The sequence below is a fragment of the Pseudophryne corroboree genome, chromosome 6 (genome assembly GCF_028390025.1).
Source record: "Pseudophryne corroboree isolate aPseCor3 chromosome 6, aPseCor3.hap2, whole genome shotgun sequence".
NCBI classification, from domain to species: Eukaryota; Metazoa; Chordata; class Amphibia; order Anura; family Myobatrachidae; genus Pseudophryne; species Pseudophryne corroboree.
Window position 1 is genome coordinate 172,337,440 of NC_086449.1, and position 20,708 is coordinate 172,358,147.

General features: G+C 43.8%; 1 protein-coding gene across 1 annotated transcript in view; it reads left to right on the forward strand.

The window, feature by feature from the left end:
- SLC4A5 (solute carrier family 4 member 5) overlaps positions 1-20,708 on the forward strand; it is a 176,365-nt gene that overhangs the window by 62,957 nt on the left and 92,700 nt on the right. The window contains exons 2-4 of the mRNA XM_063932112.1: positions 1,042-1,098; positions 1,177-1,368; positions 17,310-17,439. Coding sequence (XP_063788182.1) covers positions 1,056-1,098; positions 1,177-1,368; positions 17,310-17,439 — 365 coding nt within the window. The 5' untranslated portion in view covers positions 1,042-1,055. The remainder of the gene's footprint in view (positions 1-1,041; positions 1,099-1,176; positions 1,369-17,309; positions 17,440-20,708) is intronic.

Here is a 20,708-nt window from a genome sequence, read left to right on the forward strand (position 1 = left end):
ACGTTAGCTACAGTAAATTTTACAGCCAACAAAACATACTTTTTCATGATTTTTTTGCCCAATGTCTACATTTTCCTATGAAACACAGAGATCCGGGAACTTATCCCAGATCCCTGTATTTTTGCAATTGCATTGTGAAAAAATGCCACTTATTGCAGATTTTGTTTCTCCTGCCTCTGGGTATGTGGAACAAAATCCCCAACAATTGAATTACCCCCCCCCCCCCCCCCCCCCTCAGTTAGCAATGGTAATTTACCATGGCTACTTGAATTCCCCTACATGTTAATATTATATTAATAAATAACAGTGATAAGTGATTTTATATTGTCTCTAATCAATGGGGGGGTTTTCTAAATAGGCCTATAAGAGTGCACTCAACTCACATACAAATACTGTGTCAGGAACATCCATGAAATTGTGACATGCATATTGCTACTCTCAGCCACCGGATGCGGATAATTTACTGGCCGTCGGGATCCCGGCATTTAGGATGCTGACGCCGGAATCCCGATAGCCTGTGAAATGCCGGTGGTCGGAATCCCAACCGTGGTGCAGTATTTCTACTTGGGTGGTGGTCCACGCCACCACCTTGGGGGAATAGTGTGGCGAGCTAAGCTCGCCACCAAGCCCAATGCGTGGCGAGCACAGCGAGCCAGCAAGGGAACCTGCTGCATTCCCTACTGGCATTCTGGCTGTCGGGATCCCGGCAACGGTCTCCTGACTGCCGGGATCCCGAGCGGTGGTAAAGCTTACCGAACCCTCAGCCACTGTATCAGATGATGCTCATCTTTAGAAGTCCCAGACTTCTGGTTTGTAGTTTAGGTGCTACTTAAAAGGCTACTATGTCTATTACATAAGTTTGGTTAAATAACCTAAAATACTGTATATACTCATATGTAAAAGTTTATGTAGCTTTCCACACTTGAAGATAAGGGAAATAAAGCTAATGAATCTACTACATAGCAGCCACTTTGACATAGTATAAGAATTTATTTGCTATCATAACAATCAAGCATTAACCTCCTGTGCTTTCACTTTCAGGTTTTTAGGCTATAATGGATGATGATATCACACCCAGGAAGAGATATGAGGATGAGGGTAAGAGCAGAGAAGGGTGTTTGGTTTGTGGGAATTGATACTGGTGATTATTGAGGCTGACTGCTATTCTCTCTGCAGACTATCACTCTATTTACATCGGGGTCCCGGCTCCCAGGAGTTACAGAAGAAAGAGGCGGCGGAGAAGGTCCTTATCCAGTCGGGACAGGAGCAGTGAAAATGAGAAGCATTATAGCCGGGATGAGCACTCGGATACAGATGAAGGAGGAAGGCTCAACTATGACAATGAGCCTTATAACCTCAGCAGAACTAGTAAGTGACGCGTTCTAGGAACAATAGTAGGTGACTGTAACTGGCATCAACTAAAATAATGGTCTCACACTGTTGGCAGGAGATTTCAGAAGAAGGAAAGATAATAAATTGCAATGGACAATTTCTTTTTACTTAAAAGGTACTTATAATGACAGTGTAGTATGTTTGAATCAAAGAGAGTTGCTTACTAACATAGGGGTATATGTACTAAGAATCATATTTGGTTGAGAATGCATTCTTGGGCGTATTTGACCAATTTTCAAAACACGGAGATGTACTAATGCTAAACATGGATGAACAAACATGATTCTATTCGCAGCACGTCTGAAAACCCAAATACTACTAAATACACCATCCAACAACTCGAAAATACTTTAAATAGAAAACAATGCACCACTCTAATGTACCAAAAATCATGTTTGCAAACACTCCTGTAAACGGAGGACACTCACCCAGGGCCGGTGCAAAGGTGTTCGGCGCCCCCCTGCAAACTATAAATTTGCGCCCTCCCTCACATACATAACAAAAGGACAGTGTGCGCAGAAGGCGCAAAAAACAGGTGGAGCGTGGCCACACAATAGTACCAATATAGTAGGTTGCAATGGCGGCGGCACTCACGGTCATACAAGAAACGTGCTATAAATTGCTTCTACGTTTTGGTTTTATTAAAAAAAGTCACAATTCCTGACAATTATTTTTTTTATAAAACCGAAACGTAGAAGCAATTTATAGCACGTTTCTTACATGACCATTAGTGCAGCCGCCATAGCAACCTACTCGATATTTACATCGGAGGGCACCGTGCAACTACTTTTATACACAGTTTGGAGATATATATATATACACACACACACATACTAGTGATGTGCACCGGAAATTTTTCGAGTTTTGTGTTTTGGTTTTGGGTTCGGTTCCGCGGCCGTGTTTTGGGTTCGAACGCGTTTTGGCAAAACCTCACCGAATTTTTTTTGTCGGATTCGGTTGTGTTTTGGATTCGGGGTTTTTTTTTCAAAAAACCCTAAAAAACAGCTTAAATCATAGAATTTGGGGGTCATTTTGATCCCATAGTATTATTAACCTCAATAACCATAATTTACACTCATTTCCAGTCTATTCTGAACACCTCACACCTCACAATATTATTTTTAGTCCTAAAATTTGCACCGAGGTCGCTGGATGGCTAAGCTAAGCGACCCTAGTGGCCGACACAAACACCTGGCCCATCTAGGAGTGGCACTGCAGTGTCACGCAGGATGGCCCTTGAAAAAAATACTCCCCAAACAGCACATGACGCAAAGAAAAAAAGAGGCGCAATGAGGTAGCTGTGTGACTAAGCTAAGCGACCCTAGTGGCCGACACAAACACCTGGCCCATCTAGGAGTGGCACTGCAGTGTCAGGCAGGATGGCCCTTCAAAGAAATACTCCCCAAACAGCACATGGCGCAAAGAAAAAAAGAGGCGCAATGAGGTAGCTGTGTGACTAAGCTAAGCGACCCAAGTGGCCGACACAAACACCTGGCCCATCTAGGAGTGGCACTGCAGTGTCAGGCAGGATGGCCCTTCAAAAAAATACTCCCCAAACAGCACATGACGCAAAGAAAAAAAGAGGCGCAATGAGGTAGCTGTGTGACTAAGCTAAGCGACCCTAGTGGCCGACACAAACACCTGGCCCATCTAGGAGTGGCACTGCAGTGTCACGCAGGATGGCCCTTCAAAAAAATACTCCCCAAACAGCACATGACGCAAAGAAAAAAAGAGGCGCAATGAGGTAGCTGTGTGACTAAGCTAAGCGACCCTAGTGGCCGACACAAACACCTGGCCCATCTAGGAGTGGCACTGCAGTGTCAGGCAGGATGGCCCTTCAAAAAAATACTCCTCAAACAGCACATGACGCAAAGAAAAAAAGAGGCGCACTTGCAGGGGGCGTGCAAATGGTGGAAGGCGCAAGCTCTTCCCGTCCAGTGTTGGGAAGGTCAGGCATCGCAACCGACACAATTGGACTCTCCTTGGGGATTTGTGATTTCGAAGAACGCACAGTTCTTTGCTGTGCTTTTGCCAGCTTAAGTATTTTCTTTTTTCTAGCGAGAGGATGAGTGCTTCCATCCTCATGTGAAGCTGAACCACTAGCCATGACATAGGCCAGGGCCTCAGCCATTCCTTGCCACTCCGTGTCGTAAATGGCATATTGGCAAGTTTACGCTTCTCCTCAGACGCTTTTAATTTTGATTTTTGGGTCATTTTACTGATCTTTTGTGTTTTGGATTTTACATGCTCTGTACTATGACATTGGGCATCGGCCTTGGCAGACGACGTTGATGGCATTTCATCGTCTCGGCCATGACTAGTGGCAGCAGCTTCAGCACGAGGTGGAAGTGGATCTTGATCTTTCCCTATTTTTTTAACCTCCACATTTTTGTTCTCCATATTTTAATGCGCACAACTAAAAGCCACCACAGGTATACAATGTAGATGGATGGATAGTATAGTATTATATTACTTATGGACGACGAGTGCACTGACGACACAGAGGTAGGTACAGCTGTGGCCTACCGTACTGCTTATATATATAATATACTGTATAACGGACCTGGTGGACACTGTCAGCAGACTGCTAAACTAGTATGAAGAAAAAAAAAGCCACCACAGGTATACAATGTAGATGGATGGATAGTATAGTATTATATTACTTATGGACGACGAGTGCACTGACGACACAGAGGTAGGTACAGCCGTGGCCTACCGTACTGCTTATATATATATAATATACTGTATAATATAATAACGGACCTGGTGGACACTGTCAGCAGACTGCTAAACTAGTATGAAGAAAAAAAAAGCCACCACAGGTATACAATGTAGATGGATGGATAGTATAGTATTATATTACTTATGGACGACGAGTGCACTGACGACACAGAGGTAGGTACAGCCGTGGCCTACCGTACTGCTTATATATATATAATATACTGTATAATGGACCTGGTGGATACTGTCAGCAGACTGCTAAACTAGTATGAAGAAAAAAAAAGCCACCACAGGTATACAATGTAGATGGATGGATAGTATAGTATTATATTACTTATGGACGACGAGTGCACTGACGACACAGAGGTAGGTACAGCCGTGGCCTACCGTACTGCTTATATATATAATATACTGTATAACGGACCTGGTGGACACTGTCAGCAGACTGCTAAACTAGTATGAAGAAAAAAAAAGCCACCACAGGTATACAATGTAGATGGATGGATAGTATAGTATTATATTACTTATGGATGACGAGTGCACTGACGACACAGAGGTAGGTACAGCCGTGGCCTACCGTCCTGCTAGATATATATAAAATAAATATAATATACTGTATAATAAATAATAACGGACCTGGTGGACACTGTCAGCAGACTGCTAAACTAGTATGAAGAAGAAAAAAGCCACCACAGACAGGAGTGTTTTTCAGGCAGACAAACGTATACTGGACTGGTGGTCACTGTCAGCAAAACTGTGCACTGTACTCCTGCTATAACTGCTCCCCAGTCCCCACAATTAGGCAGTGTGAGCAGTGCACTCAGCACAGATATATCATGCAGCAGTGCAGCACACTGAGTGAGCACAGATATGGTGGAGCGGTTTTTTTTTCAGGCAGAGAAACAAACAAAGGATTAAACTCACTGGTGGTATAATCAAAACCCTGCACTGTACTCCTTAACAGCTGCTCCCCGTCCCCAATCCTCCCCACAATTATAAGTAAGTCACTCAGTCTTTATACTCAGTCTTTTTCTACTATAACGGAGAGGACGCCAGCCACGTCCTCTCCCTATCAATCTCAATGCACGTGTGAAAATGGCGGCGACGCGCGGCTCCTTATATAGAATCCGAATCTCGCGAGAATCCGACAGCGGGATGATGACGTTCGGGCGCGCTCGGGTTAACCGAGCAAGGCGGGAGGATCCGAGTCGCTCGGACCCGTGAAAAAAAAGGTGAAGTTCGGGCGGGTTCGGATCCCGAGGATCCGAACCCGCTCATCACTAAAACATAAATACACATATGCAATAAGCCACGGCACTCCGGTCAGTCAATTACTGGCTCTGGTGCCCTCCTAGTGGGTGATGGCTCCCACACACATGCAGTCCATAGAGCGGGTGGCACTCAGAGACTGGACAATGGTGAATGCAAAAAAACCTGCAGAGTGTGTTTAATCAAATGGTGACGTTTTGGGGACTTGTCCCCTTCTTCAGACAAAAAAAAGTGCAAAGTGTGACAATAAATACAAGCCGACGGGATCACGGACTACACTGGGGGAGGAACAGGAGGGGGTAAGTTATTGCTCATTATCTTTTGTATTTATTGTCACACTTTGCACTGTATTTTTGTCTGAAGAGGGGGACAAGTCCCCAAAATGTCACCATTTGATTAAACACACCCTGCAGGGTTTTTTACATTCACCAATGTCCAGTCTCTGAGTGCCACCAGACCTATGGAGTGTGTGTGTGTGTGTGTGTGTGTGTGTGTGTGTGTGTGTGTGTGTGTGTGTGTGTGTGTGTGTATATATATATATATATATATATATACAAAACAAATACTCTCCCTCTGCGCTTTTACACAACAAGGTAATTGGGAATTAAATATGGCTGCCCAAATTCCGCTAAGTCCCTTGTTAGGAGGGACTAAAAATAGAAATATGTAGGAATAGGCGCCCTTGGGGTGTACTTCCTCCCAATAGTAAATAGGATTCAGCAGGAATCTCTAGACATGTATAAATATATATTTGCTCAATATTTTAGAGCATAAAAATCACATTAACATGTTCCATATAAAATTTATTAAAACATAAAAACACAAGCAATGGTACAGAGAATTAAGTATCCATCCTTGACAAATGACACCAAACAATTATACAGAGGACAAGTAGAATAACTTTTACAGACTCCTCCTTCTCCTTATAGCAAGTTTGGAGATTGGTGTGATAAATAGAAAAACCCAACGCGTTTTGTCTTGCTCAAAGACTTCATCAGGGGTATATCTCGAATGCTTGATAAATATTGATAGTGTGTCAATGAAATAACAAATAGGCATTCAGGATACTTGAATACCACCCACACATCAGTGGGATATATAGGTGAAAATTAGATTGGGCCTTGTGGTTCAAATGCTTGACTGACAAGTTCAAATACACAGGTCTAACAAAGGTTCATATAGATATATAGATGTGTGACCCTCCAGCAGATCAGCAGTGTTAGCTCAGTTCCAGTGGCACTCCGGTCAGTCAATTACTGGCTCTGGTGCCCTCCTAGTGGGTGATGGCTCCCACACACATGCAGTCCATAGAGCGGGTGGCACTCAGAGACTGGACATTGGTGAATGCAAAAAAAACCCGCAGAGTGTGTTTAATCAAATGGTGACGTTTTGGGGACTTGTCCCCGTCTTCAGACAAAAAAAAAGTGCAAAGTGTGACAATAAATACAAGCCGACGGGATCACGGACCACACTGGGGGAGGAACAGGAGGGGGTAAGTTATTGCTCATTATCTTTTGTATTTATTGTCACACTTTGCACTGTATTTTTGTCTGAAGAAGGGGACAAGTCCCCAAAATGTCACCATTTGATTAAACACACCCTGCAGTGTTTTTTACATTCACCAATGTCCAATCTCTGAGTGCCACCCGACCTATGGACTATGTGTGTGTGTGTGTGTGTGTGTGTGTGTGTGTGTGTGTGTGTGTGTGTGTGTGTGTGTGTGTGTATATATATATATATATACATATATATATCCACCCTGACATACAGCATACAGAGATTGCTTGATATAGGCAGATATAGATAGAATAGATAGATAGATAGATAGATAGATAGATAGATAGATAGATAGATAGACAAACAGGGATAATTACAGAAAAACAAACTCACTCAGTTGAACTTCATCTACACACTCACAGGGTAGCGGGCTGTCTCCCTGTCTATTGTTCCTTCAGGCAGGTGGAGATGGGGACATCTAGTGGCTCCTGGCAGTACTGCAATTAGCAGTAACAGAAGGGTTGGCTCTAGCTCCTCCCCCTTGTGTCGTGGCTCCTCGCCCTGATGTAAAAGGTCCCTTAGGCCACTTGGATCTAGCATCTACCGTAACAGAAGCTCTCTGCTCCCGGAACCATCACTTGCTCATTGTTATGTCAGACCCTTCCAACTCCCCTCCCGCTGGCGCCACTGCACTGAAACATCAGCAGCATGGGTGGGCTAGGAGAGCCGCTCCTCATGCTGCCGGCTCCGCTGTCTGCCGCAGTGTTACAGGCGCAGCAGCAGCTGACAGCAATAGCGCACAGCACAGGGATGCAGAGCAGGTAGAGCACCTCACCTTCCTGGTGCCTACCTGCTTTGCATCCCTTTGCTGAGCGGGTTCCGCCGGCACTCCACTCACCCCAAAATGTACTTTTTAAATAGATTACCTTCTCTGCAGCGGGTTTGCTTGTGTTTTTATGTGTTTTAAGCTAAAGTCAAACATATAACTTTAATATGATGAATAGACACAGTTGTTGCCACATAGAATTTACACACAATAAACAAAAAACATTTTTAGCAAAGTAGTTATGGTCAAAAAAGTGTACATTTCTCTGAACATTTTGTCCCATAAAAAGGGACTCAACAAAATGATTGTGTAAATAAATCTTTGAAAATATTGTTCCACATTTGTAACACAATCTAACAATAACACTAATGCTATTTTTGTTTAACACAACTTTCACAGCTTTCCCCTAGATGCCCCTTTCCCACAGCGGGGTACTTGCAATGTTCGTCTGGGTGGTGCTGTGACTGGGGTATTTGTGTAGATGTGCTTCCTTCAGATGGGCTAGCAGCCTTATACCCAAAAGCAACTAGTGCGCCTTCAGTACTGTAGCTCTTGTACCAGGGCCATGTTCTCAGCAAATGTGAATTTCACATTTTGCCTAGTCTTGGTCTTTCCCCCGTTCGTGGGCCATGTCATCACTGTCCTCATCTGAAGTAATTAGGAGCTTATCAGCAGCCACCTCCTCCACCTTACTTTCTCCCTGCCTATCCCCTCACAACCACCCTCCCACCACAAACACTAAACACTGGGAAAGTATACACACAAACACACACATCCACTATCCACGCCACACATTCTACAGACACACACAAAGAAAGACTGACAGTAGAAAAAAAAATGTATAATGAAGACAAGGACATCTTAACGTATAGGCACACAGGGCATCTGCCTGGAGCCCCACGACTCTAGGGGTCTTCAAGCAGGGGTGGACTGGCCTGTGCCTCCAGAGCTTCTTAGGAGGCAGGTAGCGAATTCTGCCAGGCCGCTCTGATGTATCCAGGCAGCATTCTCTACCTGCCTCCCAGTCTGCAGCCAGACAGTGAATAGCTGTCATCATTTTGATTGGTGGATGGCTCGAGTTGTCCACCAATCAGAGTGCTGACAGCCACTGTATGGAAGCATGCGGAGAGATGGTGACTGCAGGAGTGGTAATTTATACTTTTTTGGTGTTTTTGTGTTTTTTCATTTATTCCCGTGAATGGTTGGCTAGTGGCACCAGTGAATTGTTTTGCCCAGGTTCTACAAGCCCTGATCACGATCATGTTCACGTGTGTTTACTTGCATTTATGGGGATGTTTTGAGAAAACTCGCCCGAGGCAATGCAATTGCATACACCATCGGAAAACACGATTCTGTCAGACACGAGTCTTTGTACATTGGAGTGTTTAGTTTAAAAAAACACGAGGTGTGTTTGAGGGATGCATAGCGTGTTTAAACGTGACCAAACACGATTCTTAGTACATTTACCCAATAGTATAAGATGCTATATAAAAATAAGATTGACACTAAAAGTATAATTTTTTTGTAACAATTAATTGGCATTACTGTACACATTCCCACAAACACGCACTTCCCTTAGTACTTGTCCGCAGATAATTCCTTTTCTTTCTGCTACTCTGTTAGCTGCCAGTCTCACTTATTTAGGCCACCTACATAGGTCACCAAACTCACATTCTGTTGCAGGGCACTTGGGCTGAGGAAGGATTGGCCTGAGTGTAGTCAGCATTATACATGAAACGTCATTAGTCAGTTGTACATAAAGGTACTTCTGGCTACAGGCTTACAGAAGAATGGAATTCGGATTGGTCTTATATTTTACAGGGGGTAGACTGATGCTGAGTTTTCTCTTATCTCTAAAGACAGCTGACTAGCAGTGGCATATCTAGAATGGGTGCAGACCCCACTGAATGGTGTGCTGCGGGCAGCGGCGTTTCTAGAGAGGAGGGGACCCGTGTGCAGACTCCGTGTGTGGGCCCCCTCCTTTCCTGTAGCCGTCACCGCCGCTGCTAGCGCTCTCAGCTAGCGCTCTCAGCTAGCGCTCTCAGCGATGAGACTCTGGCACAGTGCCAGAGTCTACAGCGCATGCGCAGAACTCCGAAGAAGGCCGTCGCTCCATTCTTCTGGAGTCCTGCGCATGCGCTGTAGTCTCTGGCACTGTGCCAGAGTCTCTAGAGCTCGGTGTGCTAGCAGCGGTGGTGACGGCTACAGTCGCCGATGGACGTTGGAAAGGTAAGTATAGAAGAAATGAGTGCAGTGTGTGCAGTGTGGGCCCCCTCTGGACCCAGGGGCCCGTATGCACCACACACACTGCACCCATTATAGATACGCCAGTGGCTGCGGGTCCTCCTATGTAACCTGCCACCTGTGCCATCTTTAGGGTGATATTTTCAGAAAGATGGTGCTGGTGACAACAAAGGCTGTGGTGTAATTGGCATAATTGGTTAAAGGCTGTACATTTTATCCTCAATACTAGCCTCATATTTGTGCTAGTGTTCCCTGTAGTGTAGAGCCCTCCGAAATCCACCGCTAGCACTTCTATTGATATCAGTTGAAGCCCTACGGACAGACCTTGGGGTCTGTTATGAAGCAAGAAGGTAAGTCGCATCTCAGTACACCAGAGAAACGCTCTGTCTCTGCTTCTCGCATTTTAACAAGAGGTTGATGTTACTGTATTCTTCTTCAGTTTCCTCTATGAAGACTGCAGTGAAAAGAGTGGAGAAGTGAGCCAGTGGAGAAGTTGCCCAATCAGCTGCTCTGTATAATTTTATAGTATGAAAATCATAAATGTAACTTCATTGCTGATTGGTTGTCATGGGCAACTTCTCCACTGGCTCATTTCTCCAAATTTTTCACTGCTTCATGAATAGACCCCCTCAGTCAGGATGGTTTTATTGTTACCCAGCAATGAGGACCAGCGAACCTGGGGAGTATTCGCTGGATGCCCATTGGGCCGAATAACTATGGGGGTCATTCCGAGTTGATCGCTCACTAGCAGTTTTTAGCAGCCGTGCAAACGTTATGCCGCCGCCCACTGGGAGTGTATTTTAGCTTAGCAGAAGTGCGAACGAAAGGATCGCAGAGCGGCTACAAAGTTGTTTTGTGCAGTTTCAGAGTAGCTTCTGACCTACTCAGCGCTTGCGATCACTTCAGACTGTTCAGTTCCTGTTTTGATGTCACAAACACGCCCTGTGTTCGACCAGCCACACCTGCATTTTTCCTGGCACACCTGCGTTTTTGCGAATACTCCCTGAAAACAGTCAGTTGCCACCCAGAAACGCCCACTTCATGTCAATCACTCTGCGGCCAGCAGTGCAACTGAAAAGCTTTGCTAGAACCTGTGTGAAACGACATCGTTCATTGTAATAGTACGTCGCGCGTGCGCATTGCGCCGCATATGCATGCGCAGAAGTGCCATTTTTTTGCCTCATCGCTGCACAGCGAACAAATGCAGCTAGCGATCAACTCGGAATGACCCCCTATGTTCATGGCTTAGGTGCAGGATTTTAGCCTGGGCTTCCTGAGACGCTTCGGCATGATTAATAGCGGCGGTAGATCATTATGAGTTTATTACGGCAGAGATATGGCTGGATGTCACAAACAGACCGCATAGTTTTCCAGCACTGAGCTGCAGCGACAATGAGATCACTAGGGGTACTAGTAGGGTTAACATTTTAATGATACAAATCACCTTCAAAGTAATATCTTTAAAATAAAGTAATAAAAGAGTAATATTAAAATATTGTAAATTATTCAAATCTATACAACATGGGCTGCAGGATATTGGGTATGGACGGCGTGACGATGTAACAAGGATTTTGTGACCTCACACTCTGAAAGCCCCTGTCCACGGAAAAGCACTTGAAATTCTCTGTAATCTGCTCACTAAGCTTTGTAGCTGAAGCACAGAAAGTTCAGTCACTAGAGAAGAGGACGGGGGCACAGCATGCAGGCACCACCTCCAGGTAAGGCACAGGACCTGTACATGGAGCTATACTTCATTACCAGAGAGATATGAAGCACCGGTGCACGTTCTCTCCAGCACCTCCTGTCCCAGTTACTTAGGCCATTCATACTGGCGGCACTACTGTTTTATATGTTTTATATGTCATTATAGTGTCTGATATCAAATTCTATTCATTTAATTTGCCTAATGTACTTAGAAGATGATCAAACAATGTTCCACTATGGAGGAGAGCCGGGTGGTGTTGTTTTTTTTTCCCCCCCAGCAAAAATTGATACATTTGGAAAGGTTTGCTTATATCAGTAATCATGTCTACAGTCTATTCCCAGTGATCAGATGTATTTGCAGTTTTTGATGTTTTTATACTATTTTATATTCAAAGCTGCACTAAATTCACTAAATGCTACGGTTTACATTGCAGATTTGCACCTCTAAACAATGTCTTCAAATAACCCTCTGCGTCCCTTAACATTTTCTTTGATGCAGGTCTTAGGTGAAGATTTATCAAAGTTTAGAGAGAGATAAAGTATGAACCAAACAGCTACTAAATGCCATGTTACAGTTAGGAGCTGACCGGTTGGTACTTTTGAGTCTATATACTAAGGACCTTATTTAAAGATGGATGCAGATCGCTGCATAGCCTGATCTGCGTCCTTCTCCTCACATGCTGGGGGCCGCCCAGCACAGGGCAAGGCCACCCAACATGTGTAGTGCCGCCTTACGATGCATCCACAATTAAATTGCGGGCGCATCGAACTAAGGTTAACCCCTGGCAGCGCTGCCTGGCACCATTTTTTAAATTGGAGCGGCTGCATGTGACGTCATGCAGATACCTGAAAACGCTCCTGGAACACCCCTATTTGGCCCGCCACGCTCCACCAATGCCGCGTTGCCGCCCTGCGAATGCCCACCGCTGTCAATCACACTATGGCCCCATCCTTCCGGGATGGACCTGCAATGTGTAAGGTTGCACACTACGGTCAATGCGCATAAGCAGGCCATACAAATGCAGCCACTGCATACACACGCGCGGCCTCGTTCGAGTCTGAATGACCCCCTAAGCTTTGGAGAGAGATAAAGTGGATGTAGATAAAGTAACAGCCAGCAAGCTCCTAACTGCCATGTTACAGGCTGTGTTTGAATAATGACAGGAGCTGATTGGTTGGTACTTTATCTCTATCCACTTTATCTCTCCTCAGAATTTGATAAATCTCACTCTTAGGGGCAGGTGTATCAAAGCTTGGATATAGCTCTCCAAGGCTTGATAGTTACATCTGCCCCTTAGCACTTTTTTTTTTTTTTTTAGAGCTTTAAATTTATTGAAAGGGTGTTTCCAATAAAATTGGATAATGGTCAATGGATGCTAGCAAGGGTTAGGAGGTGATACAGTGTGAATACAGTATGGGAATATGATTTTATAGGATGCACCAGCAGAGCACATGGAAACTGTGGGCCTGATTCAGGATTTGTACGTAAACCCCATGGTTTATGTACAGCTGTAATGGAGGGTGCACTGTGATTGCACAGGACCCATACTATGCATGATCGCTCGCAACCCCCCTTAGCCACCACATGATTGAGATGTGGCAGCATTTGGGGGTGGTGACCCGGACCGTTCTACAATACAATGTTTTGTAGACGTGCCAAGCCCAGAATTCCTGGACTCAGAAGGGTACTTCCCACGGCCAATCAGAGTAAAGTTTGGCATACACAGACGTCCAAGAACTATGACAATCATGACCAGTGGTTGCGATGGTGATCCAATGCCGCGTCTTTGGATGCAGCACTCGGCTTGCAGATGCTGGCTGGAGGTGTCTTTTTCCAACAGGCACCTCCTGCTGCACTACCTAATGATGGTAATTTTATACCATTTTAGACCAGTATCTTCATCTTCAATTTGTTTAAGGTTTTTATTCCAGGTTCTAGTTTTGCAACGTAGACCAGATGCCTGATCTGCACTGATCTGAGACTTTTCTGTTCCTTTGTGGACCAGTTGAGGAAAATGACATTACATATTGCTCAGTTCAATAATGGCCTGCCAGAGCGTCTGGCTGTTTCCTATGGCTATATCGGTGCGATTTGTAAGCCGCCATGATAAAACACTGCAGAATTGTGTTTATTTTGGGGTTACTATTTGCATGGATATATAAAAAAAAATCTATGAATTTATTTTTGTCCTAACATTTAGGTTCTTGTATTATTATCTTTTACAAATGCCCAAACAAATAATTATTGAAACCACCCAACCAAGAACATCATTCAGTTATTAAGTGTGATATACTTTCTAGAAATGTATACCACTTAGAAACAACTAACATAAAAGTGCCAGCCTGGGTCCTGGTAATTATTTTACACTAAAACAAACTAATAATATGGAGACAGTAATTTTTTTATTTTATTTTTTTAAATACACACATTATTACAGGAGAGAGCATTGTGGGCTATTATTGTAGGCTTCTGACTGCCTCAATAATTAATCTTTTTTTTCTTTCTACTGAATTACACTAAAATGCTCTCTTATGTACTGTCCAAATGATAGGCACTTTATGAAGCACAAAATTGCTGCAACAATACTAGAATTTTAATGACACTCACTGCCCTGTTCACGCATGATTATTTACCAGATCTATATCTGTCATCTCAGCTTCCTGCTAATACAAATTAACATTATTACATTTTGGTTTTCTGTCACTGCTCAGTAATTAAACCCCTTCTCAATGCAGGTATAGAACGAAGAGGAATTCTTCTACAGAAATAATGTGGGATTAACTTTTGACATACAATGCGTGAAAACTGCATTTCTGAGTAATCCAGCCATAGAAACAAAGCCGAGACTGTTATGTTTGTTCTTAATGGTTCTTTTAAATAATATGACCCCTGCTGAAATTATATTTACTTCTGTTTTTCATGCAGAGGTAGTGCCCCCTACTGAGAGGAAATCATTCTGCACTAATGCTCAGCTAATGTTACACTTAGGTGCACCTACCACATACACACAGGCTACTATTTTGTGTGTTAAACCAATACTCTGCCTTCATTGGACGTAGCCACTTCATTGGCCAAACTAATCATCATTAAGAATTCAGCCTGCTTATTTACAAGGATTAAGTGATATATTTAAGACCCAAAACCTAGCAGTCATCTTGCAAATGTAACCCTATATAGCTGAGGTGCTTTGTGTCTCAATGTGGCAACTGGTTGAACATACAAAATGGCTACCACTACGCGTTGTGTGTCAATTATTTCACTGGCTCTTTGTGAAACAAAGGGTTGAATTCAGCCAATGGACTGGCGGCCATTGTGCAACGAACCTGCTCTGAAACATAATAGGCTGCCACTGTGCAGATGACAGGTACAGTTTAAGATGAAGTGATGGCTTCCTCAAAAATATTTCCCCAAAATTATTCCAATACGTAATATTTATCACGTGTGTATAAGAAATACAACACTTTATGGCCAAGATGTAACTAAGTCCGAGTTCAGCAGCCGTGCGGGATGGCGGCTAAACACTGACTTTTTTTATAGGGGCAATCATGTACAAGGCTAAACCATGCCTTGTACACAATTGCCCCTTTAAAAAAACAGTCAGCGTTCGGCCAGCATCCCGCACTGCCGTCGAACTCGGACTTCATTACATCCTGCCTCATAACTGAGAAGAAAAATAAATCAGGAATTTTTTTTTAAATGTTATTTTTAGTCATGAAACTAAATTTACATACTGTAAGATACAAACAACTGGCACAGGTAAAGTAGAATAGCTGATTATGAAAGTAAAGGGTCTATTCATGAAGTAGTGAAAAGTGTGGAGAAGTGAGCCAGTGGAGAAGCTGCCCATGGCAACCAATCAGTATTAAAGTAACATTTATAATTTGCATATTATACAATTGTACAGAGCAGCTGATTGGTTGCCATGGGCAACTTCTCCACAGGCTCACTCCTCAACTCTTATCACAGTGCTTCATGAATACACCCCATAATACAGTGACTGTTATGGTGCCCATACACTTGTGCGATGCCCCGCGACGCGATATCACGGGGCATCGCACCGGCAGTTCAGGTGCGATGAAATCGCACCTGAACTGCCAAAAAGATTACCATGCGATAGATCGCATGGTAATCACGTGATGGGCACGTCACCGCCGAGTGGGAGTGGCCTGTGGCCGCTCCCGGCGGGTGCTCATCGCACATTGCAGTGCGATATATAGCATGTGTTTCTAGAAACACATGCGATCGCACTGCGATTCGATAAATATTATGTGCAGCACATAATATCTTGAGATGCGATATTCAACCGACGTGCCCGCGCATCGCGTCGAAAGGTACTAGAATGTGCATACAATCCTTCGATTTCTCTCACAGATGTGGTCGAAATCGAAGGATAGTACCGATAATCTCATAAGTGTATGGGCACCATAATAACGAACCTGCTAGGAAACATAATAGGCTGAACAATTGTAATTTAAGTAAAAGAGATTATGTGGAAATTCTGTGACTAGACAAAGTAGATCCAAATGAACATGAGGCCTAAAGCCCAGGTGTGCTATAGATTTCACTTCTGTTGGCAATATGGAATGACAGGGCACAGCAGCACAAGAGTGAACAATGAAGTACTATACACACCCAAGCAGATCAGCCAAGCACTCAGCTCTCCTTAGGCTTGTGCTATCCACATTACATGTCCATAAAAGTGGAATAATATTGTGCAACTCACTAGGAGGAAGGAGATTGCTGGAAAAACACAATCTGGATAATTCAAAGAATGTAGTAAATCTTGAGATTAGGACTTTCATTATTTCAGATGTTTTTACACTGTTGGAAAGTAATATTTATTTTCAGATCTTCAGACTGTACCCAGAAGTACTGTGTATTTATTCATTTTATTGTGGCTTTCATTTTATGGTGCAGCATGCTGTATTGCAGAGTGACACAATTTTCCAGTTCTGCATTAGTATATTCCACATTCTGCATTTTCCCAAATTTATAGCCTGTATCAGCTGGGGAAATGACTGTATCAGTCCATGCGGCTCTCTGGTGTGGTTAGGGTATAATAACAGGGATGCCCAGATCGTACAAGGGGGGTAATTCAGACCTGAACGTAGCAGCAAATTCGTTAGCAGTTGGGCAAAACCATGTTGCACTACAGGGCGTGCAGATATAACATGTGCAGAGAGAGTAGATTTGGGTGGGGTGTGTTAAATTGCAGTGTAAAAATAAAGCAGCCAGTATTTACACTGCACAGAAACAATATAACCCTCCCAAATCTAACTCTCTCTGCACATGTTATATCTGCCCCCCCTGCAGTGCACATGGTTTTTCCCAACTGCTCACAAATTTGCTTCTACGATCAGGTCTGAATTACCCCCAAGGATGATAGAGGGATTTCATATGACAGAAAATTCTAGAGGAATTCCAAACTAAAATTATAAGGGAAATTCCGCACAGGATATATACAAATCCAAGTTCCAATGGAGTCATTGCAAAATTCTGTCCCCAAATCTAGTGAATATTCACTGAATCCTAATAATATGCTTTATTATACCTGTACTGTGCAGTGGATTGCTATGTAATGATGCCGTAGCCTCACAACACTATGACATGGGGTGTTTGTGCTGTTGTATGATGACGGGTATATGTCATCCTTAGTGTCTCCGGCAGCTGAACGCTTAAGATACATTTTGGGAGAAGATGACGAGGCTCCAAATCCCACATTGTTCACAGAGATGGACACATTGCAACATGATGGCGATGAGCTGGAGTGGAAGGAAACAGCAAGGTACTTACAGTTTAAATCCATTACAGCCTATCATATTGGTTAATGGGGAAAATATACAATTTACAACATTTTACATACCAAAAACAAGCGCCATGTCTTTAACCCATGCACAGTGCAGGACTTATTATTATTGTGACTGTCCGTGTCACCTCCAAGCACCTTTTTTTTATTCCCAATAAACTGAATTAGTAAGACATATGTTTTTCCCACCCAGTCAAGCTAACATTCCAGTCTTTGGTGACAATGCACATGTGGATAAAGTGATTTTACTGTGCTCCTCATTCAGCAGTTTTGAATTGGTTGAATTGCCCCTTTTTATGTTTCATACTACGGAAATGTCTTTGGGGGATTGAGTAAGAACCAGAACGGACCACAGAACACTGAAGCGGACTGGCTCCCTGCAGCGACCTCTGCCACTGTGGGGCTAGTAGTGTGTATCCCTGTCTGTCCCCCTCTGGGGGATGTCTCTTACAGAGATGGGGAGGGAGAGTTTACAGCCTCCCCGTATGGCCCAGACCTTTCGGATTTTTACCCCATCCGTCTTTGTAATGTGAGTTTAATCTTCCATATGAAAAGATTTGTCAGCAGAGCCATAGTGGCAGCGGTTTGTAGGGTTAACCCGACACCCAGCTGTGATAAGGCATCCAATAACAATTGGCTTAAACTTGTAGCTTGTTTGTTTATTGGTATGTAGGGTTTATTTTTATACTGTATTCTTTATAAATGTTCTGCACATTAACACTTCATATTTATTAATAGACATGGAAGCTGTGAGATTGCTTTACAGACCAGGATAAAGGACATGGAGAGATAAAGTGGAGAGCGATAGAGTACAAACCAATCAGCTCCTGTCATTCTTGTGCATTCAAACGCAGGGCTCAGTGGCGCACCCAGGGGGGGTTTCCGAGCACCCAGAAACCCCCCTCCACTAAAATTAGCTGCATGAGTATTATTAATGGCTGTCTAGCGTCCTCTGCAGCCTGCTGTCTTCCTGGTGGCACTTGTAAGTGCAATAAAAGTTTACTTTATTTTAATTATAGTACATATATATCCACGTGCATACATAGATACACATGTATATACATACATATAAACACACACACACACATATGATATATATACATGTGTATATATATGTGTACTGTATGTGTGTGTACATATATATATATATATATATATATATATATGTATGCATGTTTAATATGCTATGTATATGTGTATATGTATGTGTGTGTGTGTATGTATATATATATGTGTATATATATATATATATATATATATATATATATGTGTAGATATATGTATATATACACACACACACACACACACACACACAGACACACTAGTTTTACGGACCCAGCATATACTGGGTCACCTCAGTCCGCTCCCCGTGATTGGCTCTGCCCAGTTCTGGAAACCCCCCCCATGCAAATCCTGCGTTTGCCACTGGGGCTGTACCCCAGGAAAGAGCTTGTAGCGATAATGCATAAAGACGCAGATGTGTGTCCGGTAAAACATGCACGCAGGGACGCAGCGGCAGCCAACTGGGAATCAGGCCTCTTATTTCCCCAGAAACTGTACCGTCATTCATTTTAAAACAAGGTTTTTTGATAGTGATCCATGATACTACAATTGACTTATTTTGTGTATCTTTAATGTGAATCACACCCATTAATACTGGGGAGTTCCATGTTCCCATGTCACATGAGCAAGGCTGTTGGTAGGTACAGTAGGATACAAAACCGTTTAGAATATACAGTAAAGAGAAGATATTCTTCATCATATACAGATGTACTAGTCAAGGTGTGACACCACTGGGCATAGCTTTTAAAGGGTGTGGTTTGATAGATCTACAATGTATGGGTCGACCACATATAAGAGGTTATACAGGTCGCATCGCTGATCGATGCAACCGCAATAACCCCACTGGCGGTGCTAATGCGCACGCGCAGGTCCCATCCTGTGCGTGCGCTACCAATGCGATCTGATCTCTTTGGCTGCGAACACCTGTGCCTAATTGACAGGCAGAGGTGGGCAGGGGTGGCAACGGAGCATTGCAGGGGCGGCGCGGGCAAAATGGGGCCAGGTCTGCAGCATTTCCGGGGCGGCTCTCCGATCAAGAAAATGACAGTAGACCGCCTGCGTACACAGCCTAGCTGCAGCTGCAGGGGGGTCGCAGCCACTGGGCAGGCCATTTAGCATGCTGGGCGGCCTTGCCCCGTGATGAATCTGCAGTCCTTACTGAATAACCCCCATAGTCAACATTCTTTAGGTCAGCATGTACAAAAGGTGGACAGATGAATGGCCAACAGTGGTTAAGGTCGACAGGTACAAAAGGTCGTCATGAGAATAGTTGACACAAAAAATGATCGACACACTTTTTTTGGGGGGTATTGTCCAAATTTTGTAAATTTCATGTTCTATGACCGCCATCAGTAGAAATGTAAACCCTCGCAGGCTTGCTTCGCTCACCACACTTCGGGCCAGGTGCCTCGCTGCGCTCACCACAGGTTACTATTCCCAATCATAGTCCACATGTATAGTAAATCAAGCAGAAGTTGCGGAAGCATCTGTCGACCATTGTCATGACCTTTCATCTGTCAACCTAATGCATGGCAACCATATGGTGTCGACCTATTAACTTTCTTCCTAGATATTAGATCTGTCATCTGGATACTGTTTTTAAAAATGTTGTACATAAAAACATTTAATATACTTTTTTTTAGAGTAACATAGCACTAAGAAGTGCAAGTTGGAGATTATGTAGAAGGCTTCGGAAAGCTGAAAATGTGAAGTCCTTTTTTGGACATCTGCTAGAGGTGCTTTAACCCACCTTGTTACCAGTTAGTTGGGGTTTCTTGTCCCGGAGACACCTACAAACTTTACTGGCATCCGGTCTCTAGGAACCAAGGGCCATATTCAGCTTCAGTTGCAGCTTTGTTCCAATAGCAAAACTGCAACTGCTATCTCTCGCATGCTGGGGGCCAGCGATGCGATCACAATACAATTGCGATCTCATCACTGAATTAGGGCAGTCCCCCTGCCTCCGCAGCCTGGCTGTGAAGCCAGTTGGCCCGCCGCCATGTTTCCAGCCCCAGCGGCCGCATCTACCCCACATCTGCCCCCGATTCTGATTGCACGACCCTGCAATGATGAGTTGACGCCACCGCATCGCCACTCCGGACAGCCCTGCAGAGGTGTTCACCCAGGCAGAGGTGTTCACATTAGTGAGATGCGATCATCGGCGCCTGTGCACTGGACAGAAATAC